Source organism: Ursus americanus, chromosome 14, assembly GCF_024610735.1.
Source record: "Ursus americanus isolate L20-20 chromosome 14, mUrsAme1.1.p, whole genome shotgun sequence".
Lineage (NCBI taxonomy): Eukaryota > Metazoa > Chordata > Mammalia > Carnivora > Ursidae > Ursus > Ursus americanus.
Window position 1 is genome coordinate 32,287,562 of NC_142140.1, and position 20,710 is coordinate 32,308,271.

General features: G+C 35.8%; 1 protein-coding gene across 3 annotated transcripts in view; it reads left to right on the forward strand.

The window, feature by feature from the left end:
- The window catches only part of DENND6A (DENN domain containing 6A), a 56,191-nt gene that overhangs the window by 12,258 nt on the left and 23,223 nt on the right, over positions 1–20,710 (forward strand). For 2 of the 3 annotated variants that reach the window (XM_045807410.2, XM_045807412.2), the window contains 8 exons: positions 2,203–2,241; positions 2,339–2,381; positions 7,300–7,412; positions 9,421–9,501; positions 10,892–10,997; positions 11,615–11,694; positions 12,808–12,870; positions 13,825–13,880. In XM_045807410.2, the coding sequence (XP_045663366.1) occupies positions 2,203–2,241; positions 2,339–2,381; positions 7,300–7,412; positions 9,421–9,501; positions 10,892–10,997; positions 11,615–11,694; positions 12,808–12,870; positions 13,825–13,880 (581 nt within the window). The remainder of the gene's footprint in view (positions 1–2,202; positions 2,242–2,338; positions 2,382–7,299; positions 7,413–9,420; positions 9,502–10,891; positions 10,998–11,614; positions 11,695–12,807; positions 12,871–13,824; positions 13,881–20,710) is intronic. The other variant, XM_045807411.2, reaches the window with a different exon arrangement.

Sequence of the window (20,710 nt, forward strand, 5' to 3'; positions counted from 1 at the left end):
CTTACATCTTTTTAGCCTACTTAAATATATATAGCCTACATAAGCCCCTTAAATCACACACACACAACCGCACATACACACGTTATATATATTTAAGGTACTCATATATATGGGTAAAACATACCAACATTTTTTTCTATATTGTCATGCTGGTATTTTAAACCATAGGAAATTAAAGTCCAAAGGAACTACTGTGAAGTCTTTGTATAACAAAAAGTGAAATTTTGTATATTTGCTTTCGAGTTTATATTTTAATTGCAGGAAAGAAAAATCTGAAGGGCACTCACATAAAACTGAGTTTAGAGTCTAAGATAAAGCTATTACTGCAGGCCACTAAATTTACCAATATGATAATTTTGGTATAATTTACGTGTAATGAGATTTTCATAAAATAGGGCTGAATAGGTTATAAGTTTCCCATTTCTGCTTTAAAGGTAACAAGGTAAAATGGTCTCATGGTGAAGCAAGGGAGATCTATGTACGCATTAAGAGGAATTACTTATTAAATATTGAGTTTTTGAACTAATTTGAGGGTTTATCCACTTATTGAAGAAATATATTTTTATTGTTTACTACGCAGTAGAGACTATTCTAGGTGTAAAGATAGAGTGGTGAACAAAACCGACCAGATTCTTGGCCTTCATGAATTGTGGAGACAGGTTAATTTACGAACAGAACGTTAATTTACCAGAACATGGGATACAAAGCAGAGTAAGTAGGTAATGGCTTTGGTGTCATTCTCTATTCCAGGAATGGTAGATGGTTTTCATGTAATGTAACAGCTCTCTAGACCCTCCTGTAGCCCTGGATTGAGAAGGATGATTCGCCACATCCTAGCTAGTTGGGAAAGAGGGCTGTGATTGCATAGTTAATGATCGCTGCTAAGGGTGGAGTAAAGAACGGTAGCTTGTGTACTTCGGGATCAGACCGGCCGAAGTTCAAGCCCTACCTCTGGCGCTTACTAAACAAGTAAACTTCGGAAGAATTATTTAACTACTGTGAACTTGTCCCCTCTTCTGTAAAGACAGGGAGAATTGACAGAATTGTTGGGAAAATTAAAAACTCCGGAAGATACTCGTTAAGTATTAGTTCTCCTCATTTTTTTCTTATCTTAGTTTTCTTATATACACAATGGGGATAGCACTACTGGCCCTGTCTATTATTGTGAGAACTAAGTGAAGTAAATGTATGATACCGCTTTAATATGGTTTATAATGTGGTATTACTATATGGTATATATTGGAAATGGAAGATTATTAGGCTCTTGGGCAGCTGGGGAATGGGAAGAACTCATGAATTCTTCCAGAAGTGGGAAGTCATGGATCCCCACATTAGCAACACAATATTAACATAATGTAGCTATTCTTTATGTGTTTTCTCCTTTTTTTGTTATCAGCCACTGACCAGCTGCTCTTAATCTCCTTTCTTCTTTACATTCGCAAGAGAGTCTGGATTGGTCCACTTGAGTACTGGTATTCTTTTGGGCAGAATTTTCACACCCAGCCACATCTAGGTGGTTGGTTCACTAGCTTGTAGAGTCGCTGCCTTTGGGTCTGGTGTTTACTAGTGCTTGCTCTGACAGGAGCTGTTCTGGCCTATTCTTGCTTCCTTTGCAGGGGCTATGGGGCAGGAGCTTCCCTCAGAAGGTGGCTGTGATCACTACAGGCAATAAACTGACTGTCCTAAGAAAATGCAATGATTATTTAAAGGGATTGAGGGAATTAGGCTAGACTTTATGGTGGGAGATGGCCTTTGAGATTTCTTAAACTATGGGTTATTATTTTCTCCTTTCAGTTTTTCTTTTAATTAGTAGTTGGTGATTTGCATTACTTCCTAGAATTGATTGAAAATCATTATTTCTTGAGTAGCACCCAGCTGATAAATCAAATTCTCTTTAGAATTTAGGTTTCCAAAGGAAAAACTCAATAAGCTTTAAGTATGAGTAATTCATTTGGTAAATTATTCTTGATAAACCAAGATTTCATGATTCTCTGAGAGGTAACTTTGACTCAGAATTTTTTTTTTTTAATAATGTAAATCCTACTCAGTTCTCCTAGCTTGTCCCATGTGTCATTATTGAAGTTTGTGAACTATTTCTTAAAACTATTTGACCATAGCCAACTAGTATCAGAAGAACCTGCTAATGTTTATAATATACACTCAGTGTATTTGTCTAATGAGATTTAATTCTTTTTCTTCCAGGTAATTTATCCTCAGCATTCCAAACTTACTGATAAAGAAGTAAGTAAAAATATTGCTCCGTATGGTTTGCTATCGTATTGTTTGTTTTTATTGGTGTGTGTGTGTCAGCATATATAGCTTTTGTTTTCTTTTTCAGAAAACCAATATTTGCTATTTGTCTTTTCCAGATTCAAATTCAGGTAACTATTTTTCATGTGGTATTTTTGTTGAATTTTATACTAAGAATATTGATTATACTCTTAATATATGAAAATGGATTGAAATAGAATATTAGAATGCAAACTCAGTTTCAGCCCAGCAAGTCAGTGATTGTGATTCTTAAGTTTTATGGTGCCAGTCATGTCTTTTTGATTTTAGTTGGTTCAGCTTTTAAAATAACTGTTATGTTGTAGTGAGGTAAAACATCAAGGAGCGATAAACTGTTGCAAAAGTGAAGAGATTGAAAACCAGCAACATTGGTATGTTTGGGGATTTATAGTAAGTAGTTTACTTTTAGTTCAGGATTTAGAAGGTTACCAAGAACTCTGTAAAAGCCGTGAGTTAAAAACACACACACACACACACACACACACACAGAGCAGGGTGAATCTGATTATGAAGCATGGCCATCAATTACTTGTAATAGTTTGTGTGCATTAACATATGCAAAGCACTTGGAATAGTGCTTAGCATATAAAAAACACCACGTCAGTGTTTGCTATTATTATTAAGCTTGGTTTTGCTGGGCTTTTTCAAACTCTCCCTTTGTGTGGTCCTAATTGTTGAAATCTCTCAGGTTATCTCTTATGTTTTACTTTCAAAACAGCTTTTCAGACTTCTAGTGACCAGAACATTCCACATCTTAGACCACACACAGTTAGAACCCTATGAAGCAAAGGCATTCCAGTTCCCTTTCCTTTTGTGGTTACTTTTAATATCCTGTTAATTTAGTTTAATTCATCTGATTTGGGAGATTTGACATTTTAATTTTCTAAAGTATTTTCTCCTTTCCTTATAGATGCTTCCAGAGTTCTTTCCTATACATTTGCAACTCAGTTTTCAGGAATTATGTAAAGAAGAAATGGTATCTTGGTTAAAAAAAAAAAAAAAAAAAGCCTTTGTGAAATCCCAGTAGGGTTTTTGTTCTAACCTGTAATTATTGGAATCTCTTAGTATGTTCGCCTATTAATGAAATAATGATAGAGAGGTCCTACAGCATCATTCCTCATTTCCTTACCAAGTCCGCACATGTAGTTCTGAACGTAGTGAGTGTTGGATTGGACTTCCAGGACTCAGGGTAAGCTGAGTTGTATGCATTACAGGATGAGCTGATTTTATGTGATTGGAGTCACAGTGGATTACACTGCACACTCTTCTCTTTCAGATCACAGCTGGTTTTCATGGCTCTTTTTCACCTCTCCTCATGATCTTCAAGGCTAAGAAGCTAATTACATGGTGTTTGGATAGCCTTTTTTATTTTTAGTTGTGTAGTCAGTCTCTCTCTGTGTCCCTTTTTGTTAGAAGTTAGACTCAAGTGTAAATCCGTGTAAATCAGAATTTATTCAGTATTTTAGGCACTTGAGTGACGTACAGATGTTTTGTAATGCCTTTCTTATAATCTGCACATCAAATAAAGTAGAGTTGGTTTTATTTAAAGTATGGTGGGTACTCAGAAATAAAATTGACAAAAGGTCTCAAAAATGAACACCTTGCCATCTTAGGAGATCAGTATTAATCTAGACAGCAATAGGCAGTTTTATATTTATTTGCGAGGGCTATTCTCAGTTATGATTATCCAGTTTGTTTCACTTACATATTTATGAAATGCATGTTGGGATTCCTTTGCCAACTTTGAAGTGGATTTAATTTTTCCCAAAATAGCTTTTATTGTTATAGAAGGAAATCCAGGTACAGTAGAGCAGTCTTTGGGAAAGAATCATAATCTAAGTTTGTTTCCATGGTGCACACTTAAAAAAAAGTAAAACAAGATTTAGACTCTGGTATACAGATGAAGAAGAATGCTTTTGGGATTCCCAGTGGATTGATTTGCCAATCCTCCACTTCCTCCACCTGCTATCCACATAGACCTTAGATCCTTTGACTTTAGAAAAAAAATTCATTTGGTTTGTTTTTAGGTTTCAATATCTTGTTCCATTTGAGTGACTTTTATCTTTGGGAGCCAAATTTTGGATTTTTTTTTTTTTTAAGATTTTATTTATTTATTTGACAGAGATAGATAGCCAGCGAGAGAGGGAACACAGCAGGGGAGTGGGAGAGGAAGAAGCAGGCTCCCAGCGGAGGAGCCGATGTGGGACTCAATCCCGGAACGCTGGGATCACGCCCTGAGCTGAAGGCAGACGCTTAACGACTGCGCTACCAAGCGCCCCCCAAATTTTGGATTTTAAGAAACAAGTATATAGCATCTGGAAAATGCAAAGAATGCTGAATTTTGTGAAAAGGAAGTAATAAAACTCCCATAGCCGCAAATCCCTATCCACCCGGCTCCATTCTCAAATCATGGGTATGCTATGAGAACTTTCCAGTGACCAGCTGCACCTACAAGCTGTACAGACTTGGTCAGGAAGATAGTTCACCAGGTCAAAAAGGCGTTAGCCAAGTTAGCCTCATCAGCTGAGGTAAATGGTTCCTGTTTTATATTTCAGAGGTCTGTCCTTTCACACACTAAAGGTTACTAAAGAAATATGAATTCCTTGTCTGGCTAGACTTGGTTCTCCATCCTGACCTCACCATTATTGGAATAGGAAAGGAGACATTACAGATTGGCAACCAGATTTTTTTACATTTGCCATGCAGAAAATGATATCTGGGAGGGGCAAGGCAATCCTGATACCCTACAACCCCTCAAAAATAAATCTATATTGTTAGTATAAGCAATTGCATTTTCCTGCTCTGTTTTATTAAGTGTCTCAGAGAAATTAGTGTGTACTTCTCAGTGGAGTTTTCTTTTTTAAAAAAATATTTTAAGTTTTTAATTTTAATTCCCGTACAGTTAACATACAGCATAATATTAGTTGCAGGTGTACAATATAGTGATTCAACAATTCTGTACTTTACTCAGCGCTCGTCAATATAAATGTACTCTTCCATCCCCATTACCTGTTTCACCCATCTCCCCACCCACCTCCACTCTGGTAACCATCTGTTTGTTCTCAATAGTTAAGAGTCTGTTTCATGATTTGTCTCTTTTTTCCCTTTGTTTTGCTTCTTAAATTCCACATATGAGTGAAATCTTATGGTACTTGTCTTTCTCTGACTTATTTCACTTAGCATTATACTCTCTAGATCCATCCATGTTGTTGCAAATGACAAGATTAAGATTCCATTCTTTTTTATTTTTTATTTTTTTTATGGCTGAGTAAGATTCCATTGTGTGTATATAAATGTGCAAGATGTGATGTGTGTGTGTATGTGTGTGCGTGTATACACACCACATCCTCATTATCCATTCATCTATTGATGAATATGGTTGCTTCCATATTTGGCTGTTGTAAATAATGCTGCAGTAAGCATCAGGGTGCATGTATCCTTTTGAATTTGTGTTTTTGTATTCTTTGGGTAAATGCCAGGTAGTGTGATTACTAGATTGTAGCGTAGTTCTATGTTTAACTTTTTGAGGAACCACCATATTGTTTACCACAGTGGTTGCACCAGTTTGCATTCCTACCAACAGTGCACAAGGGTTCCTTTTTCTCCACATCCTCACCAATACTTGTTTCTTGTGTTTTTGATTTTAGCCATTCTGAGAGGTGTAAGTTGATATTTCATTATGGTTTTGATTTGCATTTCCCTGATGATGAATGATGTCGAGCATTTTTTTGTATCTGTTGGCTCTTTCTTTTAAAAAAAAAAAACACTTAAATGTCTTCTAAAGGGAAAAATTGAACCATCAACATATGAATCTCTTGAACTAAAACAATGCCAGAAGTATTTTCCATTATCTCAGGTTTCATGTATTTTCCTTATTTTTAAACTACCGTAACAAGTAAAGAAACTGACTTCACGTATCCTCCAGGCCCCTGTGTTTTTTTCCTTCACCACCAAAGAAATATTAATTTCTATGATTGCATTTAGGTTTATATTCTGAGTTGCTTTTTAGAAAGTTAAACATATTATCAAGTTTCTGCTTCCTTTGTTAAGAACTTCATATGCTAAGGAAATATAAGTACTTCTTTGTATAATAGTAAGTAATAAAATCTTGAGCACATTTCATATTTAGTATAATCTTATTAGTTCTAAATATAATAATCAGAAAGAGTTTCGGTGACAAGCTACTTAATGTGTCCTTTACTTTTTAGACTATTTATGGTTTTTTGTAATTATTGCCAGACAGTTTATGTTAGGTTTACGTGTTTTAAGAGGTTTGCTAGAAATGATTAATGTTTAAAAACTTTATTAATCAAAAACTTTTTAATTTAAAATGATGAAAATAGTGCATGTATTACCTGGGGACTTCCTGAGTCTGCTATATTATGTCTTTAAAAAAAAACTTCTCATTGTGAAATATAAGACACATACGAGGTCTAGAAATAGAACATTGCCAGTGCCTTAGAAGCCCTTGCATGTCCCCTCCTAAGCACTTTTTCCCACCCCCCTCCAAATGCAACCACAATTCTGATTCTTACAGTGATAAGTGTCTTGCTTTTCTTTATACTTTTATCACCCAGCCACACATCCCTACACACTATAGTTTTGCCTGCTTAAAAAAAAAAAAAAAAAAAAAACAACTATATAGATGGATTTGACAGTATATGTTCTTTTGTATTTGGCTTCTTTTTCTCATTATTATGTTTGTGAGTCAACATTACATGCAAACAGTGTAAAGATTTTTTTGATTAAATGGGGAAAATAGAAGTAGGGAAAATAGTAAAGAGACCTAGGAGTTAAGATGTATGTTTTGCTAATGGCTTTGCCTCTAACCAGCAAAGATAGCTTTGGACAAGTCACTTGAGCTCTCAGAATCTCCTGTTTTTTCTCTAAAACATGATAAAATGGGTTTAAACAATTCATAGGACCTTTTTAGCTCTAACATTTGTTGAATCTGGAAAAGAAATGTTACACTATGCTATTCTTAATTACTTTCGTTTTTGTTTTCATTAGGTTGTCTTGGAGATACCCAGTTTTGTTTTAGATTTCGACAATCTTCTGGGAGGAGGGTGTCACTGCATTGTCTCCTGGATCATTATGACAAAGATTTACCAGTTTACTTAAAGGTTGGAAAAGTAGTAATAGAAAAATGTCCACATGAGAGGAAACTTTAGAACTCAGCTACCTGATATAGCATTCAGAAATATTTTGTGTTTGTCTTATTACTATATTATACTGCTAGATTTCCTAAGTGAGTCTATTTTATAAGGATTCAGCATGTGAAAGAAAGGGACTTTATGAAGTTACTGTTCTTTAAACACATAATGCTGTTGTGAAGTATAGAAATTGATTAGAATGTTAAGGTAATTTTCCTTCAATTTTTAATAACTCTTTGTTTAGATGTGGATTGGGGTGGTACTATACCAGTAAATATCACTCAGAGTTGAATATTCCCCACTTTATGATAGAATTATAGTTGTCTAATTTTAAATTTTTAACGATGCTTGTTTTTATTATTTATTAAAGACAATTTTAATAATTCAGATGCTTTCAGAGTGAAGGTCTCTGTTTATTCCACATTTCCGTCTCTAACTGCGTGAGGAACTTTTCCATCTGGATGTCCTATCAGCACATGCAGTATGACATCCTTTGCCTAAAATCAGCATTTACAGTTAACCTCCCTCGTTCCACTAATGACAGGAACCCTCTCCTAGTTAGCAAAGATATTACCTTCAAATAGCCATCTACTTCTTTCCATGACCTTTTGGTATTGCTATTAACGTATTCTTTCAACTGTTAATAATAGCTACATTTATTGGAGCTTGTTATGTTCTGTATTAATAAGCATGTGGTATCTCATTAATCCTTCTTACAGTGTTCTGAGAGAGTTCCTTGTGCAAATGAGGGAATTGAGGGCTGTTGAGGATAAGAAATTTGCCCAAAGATATCCCATCTTTTGTGGGTTTTTTTCAATGTAATGTATTTTACACAGTGCTGCTAGCTAAAGTCTACATATATATTATATAAAAATAAATATAAAATGACTATCTGTTGCTTAATGAATAAAGAGCTAATGATAGTACTGTTTCCTCATCCTCACTTTTTGGGCCTTCCAAAATAAGACCTTTACCTCTACAATTTCCAACTTTATCTCCTTTCTATACAGGTGCCATATTTTAGCCAACCTGAACTATGTGCTTTTTCCTGAGGTAGCTTGTTATTTTTCTGTCTCTCCTTGTTTTTGCTCAGACTCCTAGCTCTCTAAACCTGGAATGTCTTTGTCTTTGTTTAAATCATATCCATCCTTCACTGCCCAATTTAAAAACAGCTGCCTCCATGAAATCTTTACTGATCCCCATAGACAGAGGTAATCTCTTCCCTCTTGGCCTCCTTGTAACACTTTGTGCTTTCTATATACCTGCCTTGAGCTTTGTTTTTATCCCTCTTTAGATTATGAACTCCTTCAGGAACTGTATCTGAAGCATCTTTTAACTTCTCTAACACAATGCCTTGTTCAAAGTAGGTGGTCAATAAATATTTGAGCAAAGAATAACAATCCAGTTAGGAACTGGGTCAAAATTTATTTCATTAGGATACAAAACTTCTTACGTTTTTTGGAATGTCAAATTATATTTTGATAAACACTTCAATGTTTCATTTTTATTAGGTAAAGATAGAACTGGGTATGTAAGATTCAGATTGGCATTTAACTCCTTTTTCTCTCTGTCTTGAAATTTTACATTAGGATACCTCATTTTATTAAGACTAACCCCTAACTCATACTTATAGGCACAATTAAAAAAAATATGTATATATATAGCATTGGGGGAAACATAGAATTTGATTGTTTCCTGACTTCCATCAACTAGTACAAATATGAATAAAGAACATAAGCTGAGTATATTATAGTGGGAAAAATCTGACTTCAGTACTTTAGTTATAATTATTGCCCCTTTGGGCAAGCTAGCAGGTTTATATCTGCCAGTTACTGTCATGATTATTTGTGTTGGTGGAAAAGCATAACCAGCGCTTTGTGTGTACCTCATATTTCAGTTCAGGTTTATGAAGGATCATGATGTTAATAATGAAGGATGGCAATATGTATTTTTTTTTTATTTGTCACTTCTTTCATAGAAGGATCCTGCGTATTTTTATGGATATGTGTATTTCCGACAAGTTCGAGATAAAAGTCTAAAGAGAGGCTACTTCCAGAAGGTAAATTTCATATACACTAAGGAAAAATATTTTTATATTGTGGCTAGAAAAACAGAACTGTAAGGATGAATAGTCTTTAAAGTCTTTAATATTTTATCTTTAAACATATAACTTACATTTTATTTTTGTTTTTTTAGATTATAGACACCTGTCCCTAGATTTTGATTGAATTTTGCCTTTCTGCTATCTCTGTGCTAGATTCCTGGTGGTAAATTATAGATATTCTGTGAAACTATCAAAAGCCAGAAGAATCTGCTGAATTTTCACATTTCGTGATGAGGGAAAGGATAGACAGATGATTGTAATATTGTTAAAACTAGTAAAAGCCTTCAGTATCTTTTTTAAACCGCTGAGAGTCAGTATATACACTTTAGCAACATCTTAGTCATTACTGTTTCCACTCTAAATGTACAGTCATTTTATTTTCTTAAAAAAAAATTAGGGGCACCTGGCTGGCTCAGTCAGAAGAGCATGGAACTCTTGATCTTGGAGTTATTAGTTCAAGTCCTATGTTGGGTGTAGAGATTACTTACATAAACTTTTAAAAATTTTCTAACCACCATTTAAAAAAATACTGGTTCTGATTTAATCCCAGCTAACAGGGACACACCTTTACCTTTTGTAACTAAAATTTGTCTTGACTACCCCTTATGATAGTGGATGGAAAAGTAAAAAGTAGTTTTCAAGAAAAATAGATTAAAAAAAAAGATTGGCATAATCCATATCCAAAGTGATCCAACTGTAAAGTCACAATTTTTTTTTAAGATTTTATTTATTTATTTATTTGAAAGAGAGAGAGAGCATGCACTGGGGGAGAAGCAGAGGGAGAAGGACTAGCAGACTCCATGCTGAGCACAGAGCCTGATGTGGAGCTCGATCACAGGACCCTGAGATCAGGACCTGAGCTGAAATCAAGAGTTGGATGCTTAACTGACAGAGCCACCCAGGTGCCCCAAGTCACAATTTCTGAGGATATGTCTATGACTATTGAAAACTAAAATACAACAGTCATAGGTCTTAGTTTGAAAAAGCATCACAATTTGCTCTTTCTGTATTAGGAAGAGTTCATCTGGCTAATTCCTGATACTGTTTTGCTAATGACAATAGTAGCGAGGCCTTGGAAATTATCCATGACATTCTTTTTCCTGGAAACAGAAAAATCTGTAACTATGCCTTTATGCTCTTAAGCTGGATGAAGGTGAAACTTTTTGCATTCTGCAACTCTAGTTTTGTCTAGTTTTTCTTTTAACCATCCACTGCAAAAGCTTTATTTCAAAATCCACACTTTTTGCTGAATTTAGCTTGTTAATAATTTGATTGTGTAAGAAATGACAAGTTTAAGTTATAATCATTAGGAAAATAAAAAACCATGTTTCTTTTTTCTCTCCAGTCCTTGGTTTTGATCAGCAAACTACCTTATATTCATTTTTTTCACACTGTGCTTAAACAGATAGCACCAGAGTATTTTGAAAAGAGCGAACCTTATTTGGAAGCAGGTAAGTTAAACATTGTGTGAGTTAGATACCTTTATGAAGGAGTTTTAAAATTTTTACTGGAAATGGCTGATAAGTATAAAGTTGACTTTCTAAAAAAATTAGTCAAGAATTTTAATGGCTATATAGTAGGAGATAGATGTACAACTATTCTGCACCTTTATCTACAAACACCAAAGACCGTGTCTTTTATTATCTCCTTTTGCAATATGGATGATGTCTATTTATCAGGGTAATAATAAACAAATACAGAGTTGACAGCTTTGCTTCTCAGAGTACTATTTAAACAGAAATCTTTATGTTACTCAGTACAGAGGCTTCTGCCAAGTGGTATGCTTTGTAGCCAATTTTAGTAGTAATAAGTGAATAGGAAAACTCCCTCTAAATCTATTATTTTGTTGCTTTAAAAAAATTTATGAACCAATTTATATCCTAGAACACAGGTATATTTCTGATAAAATGTAAGATATTTTCACACTTTTACTTTTCTTTTCCCTTTTATCTTCCACCTTCCCGGTGTATTTTTCCTGCTCTACAGAAAGTGGAGTTCTAATTTCTAATGTTTCATTTTTTACATTTTAATATTTGAACGTATAATAAGGAAATATTTTATTTTTCAGCTTGTAATGATGTTGACCGATGGCCTGCCCCAGTGCCAGGAAAGACATTACACCTGCCTATTATGGGGGTTGTAATGAAGGTAATAACCTTTTATTTCATTTGTCTCCTTTTCTAAGGAACTCTAGGAAGTTCATAGATGAGTTTTGCTTTTTAACTTCCTAGTGATGTCCAGTCCTGTTACTGCTTTCACTTAGATGTGAGAAGTTACAGAGATATCACAGTTCTTCCTGCTGCTCAGAGCCATTAGTCATACAACTCCAGGGACCACCTATCCCGTTCGTTTCATCCTGTAGAGTTTGCACAAAGGTATCATTCTTACATAATAATGTGAACGTAAATGCCACCTTCTAGACTTCTGCAACTCTGTGGCCCTCCAGAGATGGGTGGCATTGCAGAATATTTTGTAGAATTGAGTATGAATTAGTAAAAATTAAAAGAAATTAGGAGAGCCACTGGTTCTCTTTAAGGTACGGATTCCCACATGTCTTAGGTTTAAATGATCTTCATGTGCAATGACAGACCAAACATGTCCATCCCAGGGTATTGTGCTCTATTCACTTCTCCTTTCCTTTTCCATTCCTTTTCTTATCTTCTCTTTTTTTATGAATTAACATTTTGCTCGCAGGCTTTGTATGAATGTTCCCTAAGTGCTTTTGCAATTCATTTTCAAGCTGGACTTATTTTTGGCAATGCTCTGTTTTTAGATGTACTCATTTCTGTAGGATGTGTTCTGTTTCTTCCTCTGGGAGATCTTCTAAAGTAGTACTCGTGGCTCTGTGTTGAGAGTTCTCATGGTTTCCTGTTAGATTTATCCCATAGTTTGGCAAGCTTGAGAGGGTGTGTTTGGGTGTGTGTATATTAATGAAGCAAAGATTGGAACAATAAACAGGAAACAGTATGAAGCTGATGCCCTTTTTCTGTTTTCCAGCACATTTGCTTCTCAGTGGGTTAGTGATTTCCATGTGTGTGGGAATGTGGAGACCTTGGTTCCCTTACCTTCTGCTGTGACTAAAGATAAATAAGACCGTAGTTTTTAAATCTCATGTAAAGACTTTGTTTTTATGGCTTTTTAGGCATTGCTGAGTGTACTTTTTTAGTGTTAAGAGTGTTTTTGATTCCTCATTGTAATGGGACTCAGAAATTCTATAAAGGACATTCTTTTGTAGCCAAAGTTAATTTCTTTCTCTTTAAGGTACGGATTCCCACATGTCATGACAAGCCTGGGACAACTCAAATAGCGCAGTTAACTCAGCAGGTAGTGTGATACTGTGGTAGAATCATCCAGCATACATAGTCTCTTGAACCGAATTCTTTTTTTTTTTTTAAAGATTTTGTTTATTTATTCGACAGAGATAGAGACAGCCAGCGAGAGAGGGAACACAAGCAGGGGGAGTGGGAGAAGAAGAAGCAGGCTCACAGTGGAGGAGCCTGATGTGGGGCTCGATCCCATAACGCCGGGATCACGCCCTGAGCCGAAGGCAGACGCTTAACCGCTGTGCCACCCAGGCGCCCCTTGAACCGAATTCTTAAACTAGCAAATGCAGAGTTCCTTGTCGTTTATGGTGTATTTCTGAATATTACTGAAATACCCCATTAAATACTTTTGTAATGAATTGATAATAAACTTTCTAATGTTTCTCAGATTGTTTTTCTTGTTATGTGGCAGACACTAGAGAACTCAATTTATACTGTAATTGTGAGGACTAGGGGAAAATACATAAAACCTCTTATCTTCTTAGGAGAGTAGTCAGCAGACTTTTGTTTGTAGGAAGCTCAGTCAAAAGGATTCTGTAGTTATGGTTGTCTTTCATTTCTCCCAGAGCTACATCTGTTCATGGGGGTGGGGTTGAAGTTTTTATTTGAAATGTTTTAACTGGTGTATTAGCACTCCCATTGTTTAAATTGAATTAAAATGGAAAGCAGTAGGAAAACTAATTTTGCCTGTTATATTACGGTAGTATTTCATGCAGTTGTGAATTAGTCTAACATCTGACTATGGGGTTATTGCTTTATCCAAGATATCTGTCATCCTTGACCTTCTACTATGTTAGGGTTGATGGGTAAGACCCATTTTCTTTGTGGCTGCTTCTGGAGGAAGAGAATCTTAAAAGATAGGGTGACAAAGCTTATTGATACAAGATAGATATTTAAAAAATCAATTTCTGTAAATTTTAATGACATCTTCTGTATTTTTTCTTTTTTATCTCAGGCAGACACGCATATATCTGTTATTTTACCTACTGTTCATGAGGTGGATCTTTTCAGGTAAATTTTATTAACTGCTTTTTCTCTTTTACTTTGTGATATTATTTTAAATATTATTTTAAATTTCTTTAGGAAATTAATGTTCTTAAATGTGGAAAAAACTGGAAGAAAAAAAAGGAGGGAAAAAAACTGGAAGAAAATAGTCAATATGTTTCACATATTATAAATCAGTGGTTCATCCCTGACTGTATATTATGAGCTTTGACAGGGAAATTTGGATATGGATTGGGTATTACCTGGTAGAAACAAATTATTTTTTGTTTGGTTTAGTGTGAGAATGGTATTGTAATCACGTAAGAAAATGGACTTACTTTTTAGAGATGCATTTTTAAGTATTTTGAGATGAAATGTTATGAGGCTTGTATTTTATTTTAAAATACTTTGATAAGAAGTGCCCGGCTAGCTCAGTTGGTAGAAACTAAGACTCTTAAAATACTTCAGTAAGAAAAAAATTAATGAAGTAAAAATGTAAAATATTGTTAACTCTAGATGATATATAAATGGGGGTTCTTACACTATTGTCTTTATTTTTCTGCATGTATGAAACTTTTCAAAATGCAAAATAAAAAAGAGGAGAGAAAACCTAGCACATAAAAAAAGAAAAGGAAAATGTACCAATGCATGTGCCTTACCCAGAGCAGCTGTGTAGAAATCTCTGGACTGGTGCCCAAGTTCAGCTCCTAGGTGGTTCTGATGTGTAAACCAGCTTGAGAAACCACTGCTGTTGCCGAGCAGTTATTAAATAGTAATACATGCAATTGGGAGTCATGTGAAACTTAGAATGGGTTTTTTGGTTTGATTTTTGTGTGTGTAGAATTTTGGATATGTGTGACCTTTAAGCTGCATGGGATATTGCTTCAAAGAGTGATTTGTTTTATATGCTTGATTTGTTTTATACACTTGGCCCTAGTACAGCCCAGTAATCCCCCTTCTAGGAATTTACTCCAATAATTATGAAAGTACATATCCACACAAAGACCTGTATGCAAATGTTTATAGCATCTCTATTCATAGCAGCCTAAAACTGGAAACAATGCAAATGTCCGTAAACTGGTAAATGGATAAACAAATTGTGATTCATGCATGTGCATGGAATACTACTTAGCAATTTAAAAAAAAGTGCACTATTGATACAGTCTGCAATATAGGTGACATAGAAGCGTTATGTTTAGTGAAAAGAGCCAGATTTTAAAGGGCTACTTACTGAATGACTCCCTTTATATGATATTCTGGAAAAGGGGCAGACATCATGTCAATAGTTGCCTGAGGGTGGGAGGGAAATCAACTACAAAGGGGATGAGGGGAAATTTTGGAGTGTTGGAAATGTTCTAGATCTTTGTTAAGTGTGAATTTTACTATATGTAAATTATAAATCTTAACTTAAAAATTATAAATCTTACTTAAAAACAAATTGAGTTTCTTTTAAAAATTAGATATTGTAGCATTCTTAGAATGAAAAGGGGGAGGTCCCCCAAATAAATGAATAGTTATCACAGGAAAAATATGCTAAGAAGGATGCATACTATTTATACTTTTTTTTTTTTTAGAGGGAAAGTACCTGCATGCAAGTGGGTGGGATGGGGCAGGGTGAGAGAGAGAATCTTTTTTTTTTTATAATAATTTTTTATTATGTTATGTTAGTCACCATACAGTACATCCTTAGTTTTTGATGTACTGTTCCATGATTCATTATTTGTATATAACACCCAGTGCACCATGCAATACGTGCCCTCCTTAATACCCATCACCAGCTTATCCCAACCCCCCACCCTCCTCCCCTCTGAAGCCCTCAGTTTGTTTCCCAGAGTCCATAGTCTCTCGTGGTTCATTCCCCCTTCTGTTTACCCCCCTTCATTTTTCCCTTTCTTCTCCTACTGATCTCCCTGCTCTTTCTTATGTTCCATAAATGAGTGAAACCATATGATAATTGTCTTTCTCTGCTTGACTTATTTCACGTAGCATAATCTCCTCCAGTCCCGTCCATGTTGCTGCAAATGTTGGGTAATTGTTCTTTCTGATGGCTGAGTAATACTCCATTGTATGTATGGACCACATCTTCTTAATCCAGTCATCTGTTGAGGGGCACTCGGCTCCTTCCACAGTTTAGCTATGTGGACAATGCTGCTATGAACATTGGGGTGCATATGGCCCTTCTCTTCACTATGTCTGTGTCTTTGGGGTAAATACCCAGTAGTGTAATTGCTGGATCATAGGGTAGCTCTATTTTTAACTTTTTAAGGGACCTCCACACTGTTTTCCAAAGTGGCTGTACCAACCCGCATTCCCACCAACAATGTAGGAGGGATCCCCTTTCTCCACATCCTCTCCAACATTTGTTGTTTCTTGCCTTGTCCATTTTTGCCATTCTAACTGGTGTAAGGTGGTATCTCAAGGTGGTTTTGATTTGAATTTCCCTGATGGCTAATGATTTTGAACATTTTTTCCATGTGTCTGTTAGTCATTTGTATGTCTTCATTGGAAAAGTGTCTGTTCGTATCTTCTGCCCAGTTTTGATTTGATTATGTTTCTCGTGTACTGAGTTTGAGAAGTCTTTGTAAATCTTGGATACCAGTCTTTTATCTGTAGTGTCATTTGCGAATATCTTGAGAGAGAGAATCTTAAGCCAGCTCCATGAGTGTCATGGAGCCCCACATAGGGCTCAATCTCAGGACCCTGAGATCATGACCTGAGCCAAAACCAAGAGTTGATCCCTTTAACCATCTGAGCCACCCAGGCGCCCCTACTATTTATACTTTTGATACTTCGTACATTTAGGAATAAATTAAAGAATATGCGTAAGTTAATATAGAATTTGATTACTAGACATGTTTTCTTTGGAACTGCTGGGTGCAAATATAATGCTTTTCAGTTTATTATCAGTTATCTTTGCTTTTGTGGTAATTAATTATTCCTACCACTAACACGTTTTATTACCATGTGTCTTTTCTCCTGATTATGAATGACATGTTCTTGCTTTTAAAGTAGAACAAGTGAGGGCCCCCTGGATGGCTCCCGCTCAGGTCATGATCTCAGTCAGAGTCATGAGATTGAGCCCCATGTCCCGCTCCGCACTCAGCTAGGAGTCTGCTTGAGATTCTCTCTCTCCTTCTCCCTCTGCCCCTCCCCCTCACTCTCGCACGTGCTCTCTCTCTCTCTCAAATAAATAAAATCTTTAAAAAAGTAGAACAAGTGAGTTTGTTGTTTTTTTCATTCTTGTTGCTCAGGAGAAGAAACTGAAAGTCGAACAATAGTAGGCTCACACAGATAGTTCTGTGCCGAGCATTTAATATCTGACGCTCAGATGAGTGACAGCACTCTTCATTTTGTGTGTGGAGAGCTTACACTATGTTTTTTCATGTGAATAAAAGTTTAAATGTTTATCACTTACATTGAAGGTGATTTTTTTTTTATTTTAAAGATTTTATTTATTTATTTGACAGAGAGACAGCCAGCCAGATAGGGAACACACACAGGGGGAGTGGGATAGGAAGAAGCAGGCTCCCAGCAGAGGAGCCTGATGTGGGGCTCAATCCCATAACGCCAGGATCACGCCCTGAGCCGAAGGCAGATGCTTAACGACTGTGCTACCCAGGCGCCCCTGAAGGTGATATTTTTATACCAACAATGAGTTGAGAGCAAAGGACTGAGGCCTGGAAAGATGTTTGAAGCTGAATGCAGAAATGCAGTTGAGTGTAGAGGCTTGTCTCCCTCGTTGTACCAGGTCAAGTCTCGTTAAGCTACCACTAGTCTATGGACCCTGACTTCGGTGTCAGCTCTCTTGATCACATAGTCTTCTCATTCAGTTTTTAAGTTGGGCTTACCATTGAGGGACAGTTTTCTGTTGAAAGAAACACATTCTTTTGCCTAGAATCAAGGACGTTTTACCTGATGACACTTGCTGTTGGTTCCTCATACAGCAAGAGGCATATCAGTTACGGTCGTCATGTTCCTCCTTGCCTCCGTCTTGAGAATGAAGCCATCTTGGCTTTCTACCCCATTGGCAGAGTAGATAACAGCTATGGGTGTTTTGTTTCAAAGACTGTAAAAGTCTATTACTACATAAAATGTGTTTCTGATACTCATTGATACATGTTAGTTTCCTTTAGCTTTTAAGATTATAACAACATGCTATGTCTTCCTGGAAAAGTTTGAAACCTTTATTTACCTAGTTATTTACTTGTCTAGTTATCTATTTATATATGTATGTATTTATTTATTCATCTATTTATTTGGAGTAAGTTTCTAATTTTTTCCAGGGGATGACTTTTGAGGGGCAGCAGTGGGACTTAGCATAAAGCATGGAACTCCAAAATGGGGATATGAAAATAGTGCTAAAAATGCCCTGTAATTTCCCTACAGGCCCTCATTTTAGTAATTTTATACTGCAGTTAGTTAGATGCCTACCACCAATATTTACTAAAGTTAGAGCTGGAGATAGGGTTCCTTTCTTGAATATTGAATACTTACCTCCCCAATAAAACTACTTTTTGTAACAGATATTTCTAAAGTAATATAGGGGTTTCAGAGAATACTTTCTCTTGTAACTGTACTTGGTGTCTGTTTGTGCCCTTACTGATTATATATTACAGTACTTGTGAGAAAAAGTAATTTGCAGCTTTACTGCCTTAAGGACGCCCCACTATTAAATATATACTTACACACACTAGCCACTTTTCTGTAAATCTGTGATTGTTTCAGAAGTTTATGTACATATATATGTGTATGTGTGTATGTATGCATAATACATGTAATTATATATATAAAAATTTGAGACAATCACTAATTTACAGAAAAGTAGTAAGTATTGTACAGAAAACTTCCTTGTACCACTTGATAGTTGGATACCTGATGTCTCATCATCTCTGAATACTTTAGTGTCTGTGTCCTATAAATAAAGACACAATGCAGTCATCAAAATTGGGAAATTAACATTGATAAATTAATACCGTTTAATTCATATGTCACCAGTTGTCACAATATTGTCTAGTTTAGAATTATCTGTTGCACTTACTTGTCATGCTTCTTCAGTCTCTCTCCTTCAATATGGAATAGATCCTCAGTCTTCCTTTCACACACTGAGCTTCTTGTGGATTACAGGACAGTTATTTTGCAGGAAATCCCCTCAGTTTAGGTGTGTTTGGGATTTACTCAAGATTAGATTTGAGCTCTGTGTCTTTGGCTGGGGGGTAGCTTGCCTTGTTACTAATGATGTTCACCTTGTGGTATTTTCCAAGCTTCTCGATGATAAACTACTCATTTTCCTTTTGTAATTAAGTATTTTGTGGGGAGGCACTTTAAAGCAATGTATATGATGTATTTATTGCTGTGTAATTAATTACCCCAATACTTTGAGGCTTGAAAGAACAAATATTCACACAGTTTCTGAGGGTTAGGAATCTAGGAACGGCTTAGGTAGATGGCTCTAGCTCTAGATCTCTTACGAAGTTACAGTCAAGATTTCAGCCAGGGTTTTAGTCAGTGGGACAAGTGGGACATGAGGGTCTTGACTAGGGCTGGAGAATCTGTTCCCTAAAAGGCTGGCTTACTTGGCTGCTGGCTGGAGGTCACAGTTCCTTGTGGCGATTAGCAGGAGGCCTCGTTTCTAGCCATGTGGACCTGTCCATAGGGCAACTTGAATGTTTCCACAGTATTCAGAGGTGATCTGAGAGAAGGCTAAAGCCAATGTGTCTTACAACCCAACCTACAAAGTTGCACACTATCCTTATTCTGTTCATTACATGTAAGCCATTAATCTAGCCCACAGCTAAGGGGGGGAGAATTAGGCTCCATGTTTTAAAGGAAGTGTCAGAGAATTTGTAGTAATATTTTAAAACATCGTACTGTGTACATTTATGTGGACTGTTGGTTTCCTTTTTTATGCAACAGGTTATTAAAGTCCATTATTCTCATTTGATGTTTCAGTTGTCCCCAGTTTGGCCAATGAGAGTTGTCTCACTTCAAGTTGGCTTCTGTTTTTTTTTTTTTTTTTTTTTGACATATTCTTGTCATTCTTTAAATACTTGCTTGCCTCCTTGTATAAGATGTTCCAGGCTTATCTTTTCTTTTTTAATTAAAAAAATTGATATATAATTCACATACCACAATGTTCACTCTTTCAAAATATACAGTTCAGTGGTTTTTACTATATTCACAAAGTTGTGGATCACTACTCTCTAGTTCTAAAACATTTAATGACTTCAAAAAGTAACCCTATTCCTAGTGGCAGTTATTCCCCATTTCCTCTTTCCTCCCCAGCCCCTGGGAATCACTTATCTACTTTCTGCCTCTATAGATTTGCCTATTCTGGCCATACCATATAAATAGAATCATAAAATATGTGACTATTTGTGTCTACTTTCTTTCACTTAGCATATCATTTTCATGGTTTATACATGCGGTAGCATGAATCATTACTTCATTTTACGATGTTCCATTGTGTGGATATACCACATTTTGTTTATCCATTAATTCACTGAAGGACATTCAGATAGTTTTTAGTTTTTAGCTAGTATGTGTAATGCTACTATGAAAATTTGTATATAAGCCTTCGTATGGACATATGTTTTCAGTTCTCTTGGGTTCCAAGATTATCTTATATTTTTCCTTTCCTAGCTCTGGAATCAGCCATTTCTCCAAAAAGCCTTGACTTTTTTTTTTAGTGGAGAATAGGATTCAGAAGCCAAGATCTGGGTACTAGTTGTGCTCATTGCTATTGGGATATCATTGATTTTAGGCCTTCTCTGTGGACAGAGCTAGGGAATATATACATGTTTGTAAAGGGATGCATGCATACATACTCGTATACAATATATATACATTTTTGCATATAT